The sequence below is a fragment of the Prorops nasuta genome, unplaced genomic scaffold (genome assembly GCF_024137725.1).
Source record: "Prorops nasuta isolate Cenicafe-Biocafe unplaced genomic scaffold, Cenicafe_Pnas_1.2 PNAS00008, whole genome shotgun sequence".
Classification (NCBI taxonomy): domain Eukaryota; kingdom Metazoa; phylum Arthropoda; class Insecta; order Hymenoptera; family Bethylidae; genus Prorops; species Prorops nasuta.
Genome location: NW_027116805.1, coordinates 582,501 through 599,043, shown reverse-complemented (window position 1 = coordinate 599,043; position 16,543 = coordinate 582,501). Strand labels below are relative to the sequence as shown.

At 45.7% G+C, this 16,543-nt stretch overlaps 1 protein-coding gene across 1 annotated transcript in view; it reads left to right on the top strand.

Annotated features, from left to right (window-relative positions):
* Positions 1-6,610: 6,610 nt before the first annotated feature.
* The window catches only part of LOC136775354 (zinc finger protein 16-like), a 16,424-nt gene continuing 6,491 nt past the window's right edge, over positions 6,611-16,543 (top strand). Inside the window, exon 1 of the mRNA XM_066730048.1 lies at positions 6,611-6,989. Coding sequence (XP_066586145.1) covers positions 6,887-6,989 — 103 coding nt within the window. The 5' untranslated portion in view covers positions 6,611-6,886. The remainder of the gene's footprint in view (positions 6,990-16,543) is intronic.

Genomic DNA, 16,543 nt, shown 5'->3' with positions numbered 1-16,543 from the left:
CGTTGTTCGTTCAAGTGTGTACGCGCTAGCTTCAAATAAGTCACAACAAAATATAACGTGGACATGAAACGAATAACCAATCGCAGTGAACAGATAAGAAACCACCGATAAGAGTTTTATCCATGCACACCTAATTTAAATCCAGATCTGAAAAATTACATTTTAAAAGAGATTACGATATCTTCACGGCCAATTCATTGATGCAACGAAAATGCTACTGCTCGTTTCAACCGTATTAAAAATTGCTACTTGGCGATTGCTAAATATACTGGATAACATGGAGGTAGAGGAAGAAGGAGGAGGAGGTCTGGTGGGGAAAAGACCATAAAGGAACGTGTAAGGGCTCACTCTAAAAGTTAGAAGAGCGTAAGAATCGTTGGCGAAATGGTGATAGTATTCCACCATTTCTGCTGATACAACAGTTTTCTTGCATCGAGAGGATGCGTGCAACTTGTTGAATTCTTCGGATCCAACGTAACGCGATGCTATCCGCATAGATCTCGCGAGCTTCTGCATCCGGGGCTAACGGTAGGACGGTTTTCTCGCAACATAGTGCGAAACACGTTCCTGGAACGTTCCAGGACTGTACTCGACAGGTTGGAACGTTTCAGGAACGTTTTCGACACGTACATGTTACGTTACATGCAACATACAGGAGAAAGCAATAGGCAGAGGGTGAAGTGGGGTGAGAATCGTGCGAGGGAGCAAGGGATGAGGATAATTGGAGCGATTGGATCGATCGTTCGGTTTGAAAAATCATGGCTGAGGCTCGCTAGCGAGCGAGCGGTGATTAGCCGGCGCTAGGCGTTAACGTGGTCTTCGAGCAAAGCAGGTTTGGCGGGGCCCAGAACGAGCTGGGAGCATCGCGCAGACGATAGAGAGGGGCAGGGAGGTATGGGGCGAAGAGGGGGGGGGGGGAGGCGAAACGAAACGAAATGAAACGAAGCAACGAACTGCGTGAAAGAGTCATGATGAGAGAGAGAGAGAGTAGCGATCGCGGCAAACAAGAAGCGAACAGCAATGCATTCGCTCTACTCGCTAGATATAAATACGCGACAGAGGGCAAGGAACCAACCACGCCTGCACCGACAGCTACTGCCTAACGACACAGCCGGCACGCACACGAGTCCGCTCATTGTGATATAAAGTTGTGGCGGAGAAGTCGGGGAGAGGGTAGTGAGGAGTCAGGAGGGGAGAGGGGGGGGGTGGTGGCGAACGAGCAAAAGCGGATGGAAAGGGAGAGACGGAGAAACGGAAAGAGGAATACGTGGTGAGAAGGGAAGGGGATGGAAGGAGAGAGAAAATGCTCCGAGGCATGGTTCGTTCATGCTGCAGCCCCATCGTCCTATAACCGTACGCCGAAGACGGGGACGAATGTGGCCGGCCCGAGCGAGACTCCCGGAGACACGGCCAAATATTGCATCGTTGGATAAATATAGGCATCCATCGTGTGCTCTGTCTCCTCTCTCTCTCTCTCTCTCTCTCTCTCTCTCTCTCTCTCTCTCTCTTGACTGGAAAGCTCTCGACTATAGCGAGCACTTTTCTCTCCACTACTCGTCTTCAAGACTATACGCGACCATCCAGCCACCGGCCGCATTCCTACCGACGTATATACGTATACGTACGTCCCTCTTCCACCCCCTTTTTCTTTCTTTCTCTACCCCTCGTATAGATAGCACCTATCACCCTATGTATATACGTACCTTTTAACGTCGAAAGCGCTGCAGCGATGACGATAATTTTTTTTCTCTCTCTCTCTCTTTCCTGGTTTTTGGCCCTGCAACCCCCGTTAACATGTGCGGGAACGATCGTTAACTTCGTTTCGTTTGGTGGCCGAGAACTTCAGCCAGCGCAGCTCGTCTGTCTTTTTCTAGCGAAACGCGTGAGCCGTTTCTTCTATAAACTCATTGAGCTTTCAGATTCGCATCGTTATTCAAGTAATTTGCCATTTTGGCAAATCTAATCGCGAAGAGAAAATTTGAGGTTTTTTTAATTATCCAAGCGGAGCATGCAGTCTGTAAAATGCGAGGGAAAATCTCGGAGAGAATTTGCAGTAATGGGATAGGGTTGGGGGGAGAGTCAGTTTGGAGAGTTCTTTCCCGGAATTTTTGCGCACTGGAAGCTGCTGGAGATTGGCGTTGAAGAGACATTTGCGAAAGATGATGGAATTACCGAGCGAGATCTTGACGCCTTGAAAAGCTCATTGGAATCGAACACAGTTATCGTGGAGCTGGCGTAAGCGGGTCGATAGGAAACGATGCATCTCGCGCACCAACATTGCAACTATGATTGTCTCTCTTTGTTGCCGTTGAACGGCAATTAAAAAAATACGCTGATATCGTTCACGATAGCCTCGTCTCGCTTCACCGTTGCTATACGTATGGATTGTTCAGAGGCTGATTCACAGCCTGCACCGTGCCGCGTCCTAATGGAGCCCATTTTACGCTGCTTTCGACTATAGCTTCTGACAATGCAAATAAACTTTATCCGTTATTAATACAATTTTTCATCATTACAATTCATTTCTTTATTATCAATCGTCGCTTTAATCTGACACACTGTACAGACTGCTATGTACAGTGTCGCAGCGACGAACAAAGTCAAACATTGCAAGATATTATATAGGGGACGCAATTTTAAACCATTTTAATTAATCAATGTGAATTCAAAAACGTACGATTAAAATTAATACTAAAGAATTTTCGTTGGTTAAAATTTTATCAATTTCAATATTTACATGCAAAATTGAGAAGCGATGGTGAATGCGAGCTCATAATAAGCCATATAAAGTATAAAATTACAGAAAAATTATATATATAATGGCCAAAACTCCATCCACATAGATAAATCACAATGTTCTAATTTTTAAAAAGAGCTTTTTATTTGACGTATTTGGCTTCATTTTATTCGTGTACCACGCACAGCATCGAGAACGTTTCACGAACGTTTGCTGGCAGTATGCGTGCTATACGTGAAAGGTTTATTAATGACATTAGTTGAAAATGACTTTTTCCATGTCCTTACAAAGTCATCTCTACTGCTTACACACGCACTGGGGCATAGTAACAAGTAAAAATGCTCTCGATATAGCTTCCGTTTATAGAAATGCTGGAAGCCGATTGGACGAGCATCGATCAGTACATGAATCGAGAACAAGTTCAACGTCTTTGTCTCGTTATTCCTTGATCGAGCGTCTCTCCTCTTGTCCCAATTTTGCTTGTGCTTTTTTCAGAGATTTATTACGCATTGGTAACGGGCACCTCTATAGCTGATGAAAAAAATTTGGTCGAACATAGCTGGCGATAAATTGAGAGAAGAAAAGGTGAGGAGGGAGAAGGGAAGGAGAAAAATTCTTTTGTTTGACGATGGAGATTGGGAGGGTGGGAAGGGGAAGGGACCGTGGTAGAGAGTGAGTGGGGTACTGAGAGTGTGGAATGGGAAGGAGCGTCGCGACGCCGCAAGCTGATGAAGCGCGTGGTGCGCGCGATGCGCGACGTCCGTGCACGTGGTACGCGCGCGGCCAAAGTCAGTAAAAATCATCGTGCGCGGGAAACGTTCTTCTTTTGTTGGCCGATGGAGCTTCGAACGAACGAAGGGGCGAGGGTGAGGGGGGAGGGGTGGCACCGATAGTAGAATGGGAAGGAGCGTCCCGGCGCCGCAAGCTGGTAGAGCGCGTGGTGCGCGTGATGCGCGGCGTGTGTGCACGTGGTACACGCCGCCAAAGTCAGTGAAAATCATCGTGCGCGGGAAACCTGCGTGATGCGCGATCCGGTGGAGGGGGTAAGTGGGGAAAGCAATTCGAAAGCAGACAGGACGAAACCAAATCGTCTCTCGTATAGACATTGTTTCGATCATTTTTATTCCTTCTTGGAGAATCTAATAAATTTTCTGGAATTTTAATCCTGCCATTCGTAAGAAAATCGTTGGTAGCAGGGGTTGATAAACTTGACGAGAGATGTCTCAGTGCATGATGCAAGGAGCAAGTATGATGAATTTTCTATAGGATTAATGGCTTTTATTGTGGAAATTTCAGTTGTTCGCTTAATCCGAGGACGTGTTTTGGAATAGCCCTACTGTCCGAGGCGAAACGGATGAAGGAGCGCGGTTTAGGGTTTAACGGGGGCAAACGACGCTAAAGTACGTTTAGACGGGAAGAGTCGAATGTCGTCGGTGGTGGAAGTTGCGGGGGAAGGGGAGGGGGTAGCGGAGGGGTGGGGAGGTGCACGAGAGCGTCGAGCAAAGGCTGTGGAACGCTGTACACGCATAGAAAGAGAGACGGTTATCGCGGAAGTTCGGCAATTACAGGTGCCGAGTTGCTTTTTTCCCTCTTTTTTTTTTTCGTCGAGTGATATTGATTTGGGAGAGGCAGTTCGTATTCGTGGCACGAGCATACCTTGCGACTCGCGGAGAGAGGCCAGTCGCTGGCAAACCCGATGCATCACGACGGCGCGGCGCAGCGCGCATCGACGGGGAATTACGCTGCTACGTCCCGCAGCATACCGAGGCAAGCCGAGTGCCGAGGAGAGACGGAAAGAAACGAAAATCAGGGGCGAAGGGAGGGGGGGGGGGAGGGTAGTAGCCGGGGAGAGCGAGCGGATGCTGCGGTCTGGAGTGATAGAGAGAGAGAGAGAGAGAGAGAGAGGGATAGGGTGAGACGCGGGGCTACGGCCAGAGAGAGGGGAGAGCAAGGGGGAGAAAGTGGGAGAAGATTCGCGAGCGAGCAGACGAGTGGGGAATCCGGCTGGAGAAATCCCCACCAGCCGGTCATTCCCCTTATGCCGAAAGAGTACCCCCTCCGCGAGGCTGTTCGAAACCCCTCTCGGGCTTCCCATATCGAATCCCTTCCACACCGGTTCAACGAACATAGCTTCCTCTCTCCGGCTCCTCTCTCGGACTCCCTCTCTCCTCCTCCTCCTCCTCCTCCTCCTCCTCTCCACCGTGTCTGGTTGCACGCCCGGACCCCCTCCGCTCCTTCCACTTTGTCTCGTACTCCCCCCTCCTTCCCCCCTAGGCTGCGTCAGGCCAGGGGCGAGCATGTCGTTCCAGCGGCCGCGGATTTTTCTACCGATTTGTCGGCCGAACCCTCAGCTGGCTCCGATCGCGCCACGGTCAATGAAGGCCGTTGAGTTCCCTACTGCTCACGCGATACACCCAGTCTAGCCATTCCATTCCGTTCCTCTCCTATCCTTTCATCCCAACATTTTTACCAGTCCTCCTTGCGTGCAATCACGTACACGCGTACCTCGCCGTATACGTATATATGTGTGTACGAGACGTACCACCTATATAGTCCTTCGTATATCTCTTTGATGAATCGTCCGATCATCGGAGGAGATCGATTAAGGCTGATGGCGAAGGAAAAAAAGTATTCCACTGAATTTTTCGGAGAAGAAGTCGAGTGGTCGAGAGACCCGGTATAGGAGTCTCGTAATCGGGATAGCAGAGTGCAGGGGCCTTCGGAGCGACGAAATCGAGAAACGCTACCGATCGACATGCAAGCTCGCTCGAAATTCGGTTGGTCACGCTACCCCAATTTCGCGTATCGCGAAACGCCACGGGGCTGCTGGATAGAGAGTATGAGGGAGGGGGAGGGTGGTGGACGAGTTTAGGGGGTGGAGGGGAGGGGATGGGGTAGCGAAAGAATCGGGCTGCGATAGGGGCGCTCGGTGGAGCGGTGGTGCGGAAGAGGAGAGGAGGAATAGAATGGGGGAGAGAGAGGGTTTAGGAGGCCGATGTCGAAGGAGGGGGGGGGGGGAGTACCCGGTTCTCTCTACCCATTCCAACGGTCGAGAGTGAGTCCAACGTTGGGGAGAGAAAGTTGAAAGAGGAGAAAAGCCGTCGCTCGCGTGAATCCGCCCCTGCCGCCATCACCGCTCGTTCCTCTGCACCTTCTCTCCGCTCATCGTCGTCCTCCTCCTCCGTCTCTCTCTCTCTCTCTCTCTCTCTCTCTTTCTCTCAGACTCTGCTCCGCTCTGACTTTGCTCTACCACCACTCGCGCGACAGCCTCACGGCACACACACACACATATATATATGTACCGAAAGCCCCGACAGAACGAACCAGTCCAGAAAATCCCCACTCCGTGGAAGCGCATCGTGGTTGTTGTAGAGGTGGTGGTGGTGATGGCGGTGGTGGTGGTGGTGGTGGTGGTGGTGGCGGCGGCGACGGTGGCGGTGGCGGTGGATGTGACGGCGGCAGCGGCAGCGGCGGCGGCGGCGACGGAAGTGTGGCAACACTGCAGCTCGCCAGTGTCTCGGTCTTGGCGAGTTACTCGGGGGGGCTCAGGCCGAGTCTACCGAGTTTGTGTCTACCGGCGCGGGCAACCCGAAAGCGAGTGTGGCGAGAATTAAAGTCGCGGGGCTCTTCCCGGCATGCGAGACTCCCTCGCTGTTGCCTGAAGCCCACCGCAGGCCTGTAACGCGCCCATAATCCACGAAAAAAACATACCGGTCTCCGTCTCTGTTTACGTCTATCCACAACAGTATCTTATTTCAATTTACGAATGTTCGAGGAACACCGTGGGTGCGAGACAGCTCGAAAAGTTCATCGAAGGTATCCAGGAGTATCCAGCGGAGACGGAAGGAATTGGAAGAAACTCCAGAGGAATAAAGTGTTCGATTGAAAAGAAAAAGAAAGCACGTCGCACGTTGCGTCAAACAAATCCGCGTTCACTCACTTCGCCGCTCCTGCATTTACGTATACGAGAACCGTCGTCGGGATATTCTACGTGAAACATATATATATATATATAAATAGTTGTGTATATATACATCCAGGGACGATAGAGCAGCCCTCTCAGGCATCGTCCAAACTAAACAATAAGGAAAACGATCTTGGATTCGTGTCATTAATCCGGTACCCCTCGAGAAAGAAAACACGGTGTAAATGGCGCTCTCCGCACAAAACCAGTCAACGTCGTACGTGAACTTGTACTACTCGATCGTCCAGCGTGCGGCGACACGCTACTTTAAGGAATATTACAACTCCGGTGAGTATACGCAGCCACACGGCGCTGATGGATAACATCCATCTTCCTCCTCTTCGATCTCTCTCGATGACCGATCCTGATAACGAGAAACCCAGTGAGAGAATGACAATGACAATGACCGCGAAACACGCACACGTATATAGAAACACGCGCACCGGTGCGAGACACCTGTGCGCGGCTTATCCACGTTTTGGCAAAACAAGGAGGACGCTGCGGCTAAGCGCGCACCGTGTACCATGCACCGTTTCAAATTTTCCCGCCCTCCCCCTTCCCGCGTGCCCATGCAGCGTTAGCTCCGGTTCCGCGTGCGATTCTCAATCTCTCGCGTTGGCCTCCAACCAATCTCTCTCTCTCTCTCTCTCTCTCTCTCTTTCGCTTTATCCTCCGTGTCCCGTCCGTCTCTATCTTTCTTTCTTTCTACATTCTGCTCGCATAAATCGCCCTGTGCTCGGTTCCTCGCACACATCGATCATCGCTCGTGTATTGGTGCCAGACTGCCTTCTGTGTTAACGCGTGTTTGACTGTGTGTGTATGTGTGTGTGTGTGCGCGTGTGTGCGCGCACGACGACCAGCAAGCAGCAGAAGTACTCTGCCGACGCCGATTAAAACACGCCGCTGGCTAGACACGTGCCTGCCCGTCGCGCTGCTCCCTCTGCTCTCTCTCTCTCTCTCTCTCTCTGCTTGCTCTATCTGACCCCCTCCCCCCTCCTCTCATACTCACCTCACCCCTCCCCTTACTCTCACGCGTTTAGCAACCCATCTTCTGCAGTCTCCGTGCGTCGCGTTTGTACATATTGCTCTCTCTCTCTCTCTCTCTCTCTCTCTCTCGCTCGCATCCACTCCATAGGAGCGTGCATACTTACGCGTTCACGCGCTCCCTCGTCTCTCCGTACGTACGTGTGCGAGTGTGTGCGCGCTCGCTGTGCGAACTCCGACATCGATGAGATTCGCCGAGCCGAGCGACGGCCGCGCTGACTCAACTCGAAACGACGACGTGCAAAATAAAAAAGAATTGTGCTCTCGCTCGCCTCTTTCACTGTTGACCCTTCAAGAAAAACTGTTCTCTCACCCGACGGCGATCGTCCCTCCGACGATTTTCACTGTTTGACCCTCTCTCGCGTTATTCCACTCTCTGATCGATAAACTCTAGAGAGAGAGAGAGAGAGAGAGAGAGAGAAAGAAACAACAGCCACGACTGGCCTTACCGCGAAAAGCTGCAGTGTTTACTTACCTATTTATAATTCAGACTTTTGACAAAACTGGCTTATCAATTCTTACGTGCGCAACCTTTTGTTTCTTTTATTCTTGCTATACTCGCTTGGTTCTCCTTGTTATTGTTATTATCGAGACTGAATCTTTTTAACGGCGTTTTTTCTAAATATTCTGTATACGTATACGGCTGATCGTTGGACTAGTTGGATTCTCCTAGTGCAGAGTGCTCGAAAGTTTTATTCATGTTGGCAATTTTGGGCAACGCTGCAGCTCGGTTGATTCGACGTCGTCCGAATCGTGGATGAAGTTAGAGCAAACCGCCGAAGCCAGTCGTCGATTTTATGAAAGATGCGTGCGGTGAACCGCCGGCGGTGGGATCATTGTCGTCGAGCTCCAAACGCTGCAGTTGGATTCTCGGGGAGTGCTTTGGTCCGGTCGATCTCTCGAAAAACCTCGGCGTGATCCTGCCAAGCCAGCGATGGTCGTACTAATGGGTAATATACGTGTTTTCAGTGTATCGCACACGCCTCGAGACACTCCTGAATCGTCAGTGACTGTTTCTTTCGCCAACACCACGGATTTCGTTCCTCGTTGACTCCAATAGCACGCGTATAGCGCTAGGAACGTTCCTGGAACGTTTTAGGAACGTTTCTGACACTACTCGTCCTCTCCCAACGTGCGATCCTCAAGAATCCCCCGAGCCACGTGTAAGTGGAAAATTGCTTCGTGTGATTTCTCGCGCTATACGACGATCGATTCGTGTGTGCGTGCGTGCGAGCTTATACGCAAGTTTGAACGTGTTGGTGAACGAAGCCCGCAGTTTCGTCTTAAGCGCTGTCAACGAGATTCGAGCTTCTTCCATTATTATTATAATCGTGAATAGTTATTTGACGATAGATTTTCACGAGTATAAACTAATTAAAAGTGTCGCGTGTTATTAGGAAGGCGTTGGTTTTGAAAGAAAATCAAGGGTCAATTGGAGATTACGCGTGTCACGTATGACCGTCAGAGCGAAGCGCATTAACCGTGAAACATTGATGCAAATCGAGCTTGCAGCGTGGATGTAAAATTTCTGCGTTATTATTTGAGAAAATGATGAACAAACGCGTGTTTTATTTACGTATTATTTGAGTCACGGAACAAATTCTACCTCGTATAATGTTTCGAGAAAGTTAATTACGGCGGCGTTTGCAAAGTAACAAAATGGAGTACGCAAAGTTAAATAAATTCCATTACGTAATTTACTTGGCTTAGCATAAATTTGAAATTTATCACATTAGCGGATCATTTGTGTCTGAATGACACATTGAAGTATTATGGGATGGTGCGTATGGGCATATAACACAACGCACACAGTCATGTGAAATTAACTTCTCGTCGTTAGCAGCGCACAGCAGTCGACTCACGGCCCTTTAACCTTTGCACTTGATTTAAATTTCTAATGTACGAGAGATAATACGTACGTTTAAAGCGATCGTAAAACCTATCGGCTATCTAAATATCATTTCTATTATGCTATATGAATACTATATAGGTATATATATATATATATATATGCATAATTATACTTTGCTTTGGGATATTTAACCTGTACCGGTCATTAACGACCGTTCCTCGTGACACTTCCGATTCAAGCTTTTAATCGAAAACTTCTCAGCCGAGAAAATTGCAATCAACGAAAATGAAATGCTCGCCTATAATTAGTCGTCAGGCAAGATTCCCCGGAAATTCCCATAATTTTCCTTGGAACTTATCAAGACGTAACAGTATACCTACACGGAGGGCTATTTTTTCATTTTCGAAAATTTCCGAAAGGAGAGGGGGAAGCGAAGCACATCTTGCGAGGATGGAGTAATAAGGATTTTCCACAAGTAGAAACGGAAGAGCAAAATCTAAATTGAATATGCTCGCTTTGCGGCAAGACTCATTTTGCTTTGAAAAGTTTGCAGCGAAGCTTACCTGCAGTTTTTACGAGTACATATAATCCGATACCGAGCTTAAGTTTTACGTCAACAAAGTAGTCCAAAGGTTAACCTTAACTTGGGGCTTTAAGGTATCGTGTAAAGTGGTCCTGGCCAACTTTTCCAGAGGGCACTGCTATTGCACCGTAGCTTCTCGCAATTCGTTAAATTTACTCTTTGGTTAAAGCGTCCTATCTATATATATATATAGGTACGTGTATGATTAATTAGACTGTCCGCGCTCGATCCCTCTAGTTGAATTCTTCCTTCGTTATTGTTGCAGAATCTTTCGAAAAACCTTCAATTTCCAATGGATTTTCACCCCCCCCCCCCTCCTCTCCCCCCAGCTCTATATCTCTTACCAGCATTTATACCCTCTTCTCTCTCCCTCTCCTCACCCACCTAATTCAATATGCACTCGCAGAGAAAGAGAAGAGATCCTCTCAAAGAACATCCATTCGCATATTCTTCGCGAAACGTATTTTTCTTACCAGCCCTCTTAATACAGCTCTTTTCAGCGATGTATCTCCAAGATTTATTTTCATCAGCCGAATAACGATGATATCATTGTGTGGACTCGTGATTGAAGAACATTGCTCGGTATGCAGACAGCTGTTCCGCGTGGTACACAATTGATTTTTGTCTATGCCGCGCGCGCTCGCTCGCATTCACACCAATCGCAAATTATTATCAATAATCTCATTGCGATGATTCGTCGAGGCGTACGTCACCTATGCCATCCCGACGTTTTTCGAATAGCCGAAAAATTCCTTCTCACCCGATGCGAGTGTCCACGATCAGCAGCGATCATCGTTATTTTATATATATATATATATATATAGAGAGAGAGAGAGAGAGAGGAGAGAGACAGTACGCTGCCAATTTTATTCGATTCAATTCCTGCCAATGGCTCGATCGTTGTATGCACATTGAAAAAATGAACATGAGCGAGTTTATCGAGTGACTTCTGATGATAAACGGGAGCAAGCACGCAGCTCCCTATCGCTGCAAATGTAAGAGCTTATTTTAACATAATTCTCTGCAGTATAGGGAATCTGAGATTACTGCTGAATTACCGATACGAGGACTGAGGAAAAAAAATATTTTTAACAAACCACACATAAATACGCATCGACGTATGTTCCCTGCAAGATAACCAAATCATTCTTTTTTGTTCTCCTTTCCGACGGTTCGTCAGTGTACATTTTAACATTTAGATTTATTCACGAGCAATTGCAATTTTCACTTATACCCAATCTGATTCCTTTCATTATTCCAAATGTTTCATCGTAGTTCCGGGAACCTCCGAGAAACATCGAATGGTGCATTATACGACGTATATTTTTAAAAATACACATTTGTTCGCGACTGCGTGTTTTCAAAGACTGAAATTCATTTTGACAACTGGATGAAATAGAAACATAGGTGCGGGATAGAAAAGGACCACTCTAGTTGCTCTCTCGAGTACTCTTTCTGCAGTGTATAGCAACATCGTGGTACGTTGTGTTTTTGTTACGTGCGCCTCATCGTTCACCTCCCCTACCCCTCTCTCTTTCGTTATCTATATCTATATTTAACACACACACGCGCGCGCGCGCGCGATACGATACGATACGCTATCCCTTCGACGGTACCTTAAAAGCCTGAATTTGAATGTTCGAGTCAGAGATATTCGCTTTGACAGTTGATAAATAACGCAGAGTGTTTGCGTTTGCAAATTAATGTTTACCGTGTACCGCCAGTGATTTTAAGTTTACGCGCATGCATTTTTACCAATAACCGTCTACCCGCTCTCCTTTCAAGTGAAAACGTATCGCTTGTACAGAAACGCTGCACTCCCGCAAAGCGGAAACCAAATCCGTTTTAACAGAGAAATAACGAAAAAAACGCCTAAGGGAATCAAGTATTGTTGTACGTGTTATATGCAGTTGCGATAATAAGCAGGTAGAATCCGAGTGGTATATAATAGATTCACTCGTATGAAAATAGTCGTCACGAATTCATCGTGGAACACTCATCAGTCACACCGTGTCGCTCCACTCGTTCCGTTCAATTGTAATTAACCCTTTAGGGACCAAATTAATTTTTAAATCACGTCACTCTTGCCATACAGCTGAATACAATAGGTTGTCACTGATTTCGAGAATAAGTACACAGGCTTATCTTCCCGTTTATATGGTTCAATCTTAAAGCTCTGATTTTCATGGCTCTTTTGGTTTAATAAATTTCCATGTCATTGTAATTGTAATTTTTTCTTAATTAATTTCGTCCGCTGTGATTGATACTATAAATTAACCCTTTGACTGCAAACGAGGGTCGTATTTGTCCGTCTGAAATTCATTGTGTATGCGGTGAATAATGGAGGGAAGAGGGTACTATCAGAATTGCCCCTGTGTAAATGTTTCAAAATATATTTAGAATAAATTTCTTTTAGAATTTAGTATTATATATAACTATTGAAATTTTTTATTTATTTCGTATATCATAAAATCGCCTTTGCAGACCAAATAACACGAAATTTTTTATATGCCACTGTTGGAGAAAGAGTTTGCTTCTGCCATTTCTTTATACGCCTGTATTATTCATCAGGAATTCATCGTGAAAGATTGATCAGTCAGAGCAGCATCTCACTGGTTTCGTTCATTGCAATTAGCCCTTTTAGTGCCAAATTAATTATCAAATCGTTGCTGCGAAGCAAACACCGGAAGGTGTCATTGATTTCAAGCATAAATATATAGTCATTATCGCGCGTTTAATTAAAATTTAAAACGTTGATTTTCCATCGTTCGTTTAGTTTCATAGAAATCACTGTTCGTTGTACAATTGTAATTTTTTCTGAATTAATTTCGTTCATTGCAAACGTGTTCCTTTTACCGAAAATCTCAGTTAAATCTCGATTGAACGACTCCGTTAACACAGTTTATGTAACTCCAACTCTATATAACTGAGTTGCTCCGACTCACTTCAAGTGTAAAAGGAAAGCACCTTATGATTGATATTAAAATTAGATTAAATTAAATATAGAGTGATACTCAGTGGTACAGTCGAATAACACGAAATCTTTTAAAGACCATTTTTAGAGAAGCCCCCTGTATATATATATATATATATCAATATCAATCTTAGTACGCAATTCTTTTCGATTTAACTGAATTCATCATTATTGCAGAAATCAACCATTAAAAATTACAGCAATAAACCTTGGATGTTTTACTGTAAATTTACAAATGTTTTTCCTCTCTCTCTCTCTCTCTCTCTCTCTCAGTCCCTCTAACACATACGTACCTATATGTAATTAACTGATCTCGTGCAATTTAAAATTGAAATTCGATGATTGGTCGAGCTTGGAAATTACACAGGGGTGAGAGGGTGGGGGGGGGGGGGGTGGTTATTATTTTGTAATTAAACCATCGGAATAAAATTAAATTTGAAATGTACGTGAATTTACAGTGGAGTAAGAAAGGTGCTCGCTGTGGTTTTTCGCGACTCTCAGGGATTTTTGGCATCGGACCGAGTACCGTCACCGTGACCGTCGTTAAAGCGACCGAGGCGTGTTTCGAGTTGACCGAGGAGGCCCGAACGAAGGACGAGCCGAGCGTTTCTCGGAGAGTGTCGAGGCGATTCGAATCGAAGCTCGAAACTCCTATTGGAGCCTCGAGGATCGACCCACTGATAAATCACTTTTCGTTAGCTAAACGGTTACACGCTTATTTCCACCCTCTTCGTTCAAAATCTATGCGCGTTTGGTGAACGCTGCGACACTTCATATATTTTCCCTGCGAAAAATGCAGCCGACGAAAACGGAGCTCGCGCAGACTACACGAGCGTGACGCGGTATTAAGTACAAGTAGATATACACCCCTGTTATATCAGACAAGTCGTAATAGCGATCGAGAAACAAATTCCCCACTGCGATTCGTTTCTATCGCAGACAGGACAAACGACACGCGAATACTGCGCTCTGGAAAGACTGACTAATGGACGATATATGTATATACTATATATATATATATAGAGCACTATTCTCACACTCTCGGAATAAATTATTATTGGCATTGCCATTGGTGTGTTGATTGGAAGAGAAAAGTGTCCAGGCCTCTTTCCACTGGGAGAGTGAACGCATTTGCGAATTAAAATGGATATTTCCTTCTACAAGGATCCATCGCATATATATACGTGGTCGTCTAACGAAAACGAAGGCGGATCTCGACTGGCCAGGAGCGAACGCGCTGAAACAGGTTTCCTCTTTCGGTTTGTAAACTTCTCTCGAGCTATTGACGACTTTTAAAATGATTATAGCCGCAAAACTAAGAGCTGTCTGGACAAAGAAAACGGAAGCAAGGTTTTTATGTGCGTGTCTGCCGTCGCGTCGGGTGCAAAAGGTGCTGCTGCTTAATGGGAAAAAAGCTTCGACTCGTAAACCGATGAGTAACCTTTATACTAGACGTTCGCTAATTGGATTAATGTTTTCTCTTTGCTGCCATTGTTGTTGTTGTCGAATGAAAATTTGACGCGATGACCCTTGCGAAGCTCTTCTGTGTATTTCATTTCCCTCGATTAGATATATTGTATTATTATAAGGTATAATATATGGAGTTGTGTGTGTACGAACTGGATTTTCTCCGCAGTGTCCCGACGAATATTTTCTTTTATTGCAAACGCATATCAGAAGTAGCACCTTCACTTTGAACCAACAAACTAGCTTTCTCTCGCTCAATTAAACCAGGACTTTCGAGCTAGGACATTCTAGTTATTTGCTATTTTCGCCAGTGAAAAATAGGGGAGGTAAGCCTCGGTGGAAATTGTCGGTACAACCTGTATCCAAGACGACTATTCGCCTCTTAATTAATCGCGTCTGCCTCACGAACCAATCTATATGCACACACCCTACTTCTCTTCTCTTTTTTTGTGTGCGTTTTTCTCAAATTTATCATTTCTTAATTTAATTCTAAGGAGAATCACACGATCGCTCTAAAATATAGACAAAAATATAATTGTTTAGTTAATTCTATGAATTTTAATATCGAATCTTTGTCGAGATTAATTATTGAGAGAAAAGGGTCGAAAAGAATGTTTAGGAGAACCGTGGGTATTTAAATAATAATAATAAAATTGTTTAGTGGTAGAATTATTCGGTAGGAGAGAATCGACTCGATCGACCTCTACAACTTAAATCTGAAAGCTGGTACGGGAGGAAAAATCTTTAAAAATGCTGTCCGACGAAAAAAGCGCGCATGCGTGGCCACGAGACATCTCGTTCTCTTTCTCTCTCTCTCTCTCTCTCTCTCTCTCTCTCTCTCTCTCTCTCTCTCTCTCTCTCTCCGTTAGTCGCATTCCCCACCCGTGCACAGCCCTCTTTTCGACCCCCTCCCTCGTTCTCCCTCTCCCTCGCTCGTTTGTTTTCTCCTTCCTCGTCCTTTACGCGTCTCCTACCGTCAAAACAAATCGTAAAGATGCCTCCAGTGCGTAATCATGCAGCAATTTCTCTAAAATCAATGCCACTGACGCAACTCTCTCCAACAAGCAACTCTCATGAAAATTGCAGCTCCGAACAATAAAACAAAGCTTCGCCAGAGCCGAATTTCTTCTATGTTGATTTTATATTCCCCATAAAGACGATCTTGCTTCCATTCGATTCTCCTCGCAGCAACGAAACGAGATTGACTTTCACTGCCAGCATAAATTCCACGGAATCTCGTAATTTGTTTCACAAATTGGGATCATCCTATTATCACGGATATTATGCACTGGTAGTACGCGTTATGTACATAAGCATTATAATGAGCGATAATAATTCATCGTTCCATAAACGCATCAATTTCAGTCGAAAAACGATTAACGTTCGTCTATTCTGGAAATGTCTCCATGCACTAGAGAACCACGCGAGATTTTACTTTCGAGTTGGTGTAATATTTCTATCGTGCAATTTTTCGTACGACGCGCATCGTAATGTGCATGCCACTTGGCAATTTCCTTTGACCGATTAGCACAGGTGGGCTTCAGTCATCACAGGTGTTTCTCGATGTATGACACTACGAGAGTACTCGCGGCAATGTCTTGGTCGTTACTCTTGCCAATCCCTCATCGCTAATTAATGCATTTCAATTTCACCCGAAAATCTTGCAAAAAGGGGGACCATTCACCGATCCTCGCTTATGTTTATATTTCAAGTGGAATTAATGCTTCGCCCTATTTAGCATTCGGACACTTAATTTCAAAGCTCCTTATAGCCATGTTCTTCTCATGCCACACATCGTATCTTCGGTGCTCAACGTCCAATTTTGTCTTTCGGATAATCGTCTCGGTGCGTTAAAAATTCTAACGCGGTATTTCCAATGAAATACTATAATATACACGCAATGTTTTTCTCACGGTTATTCA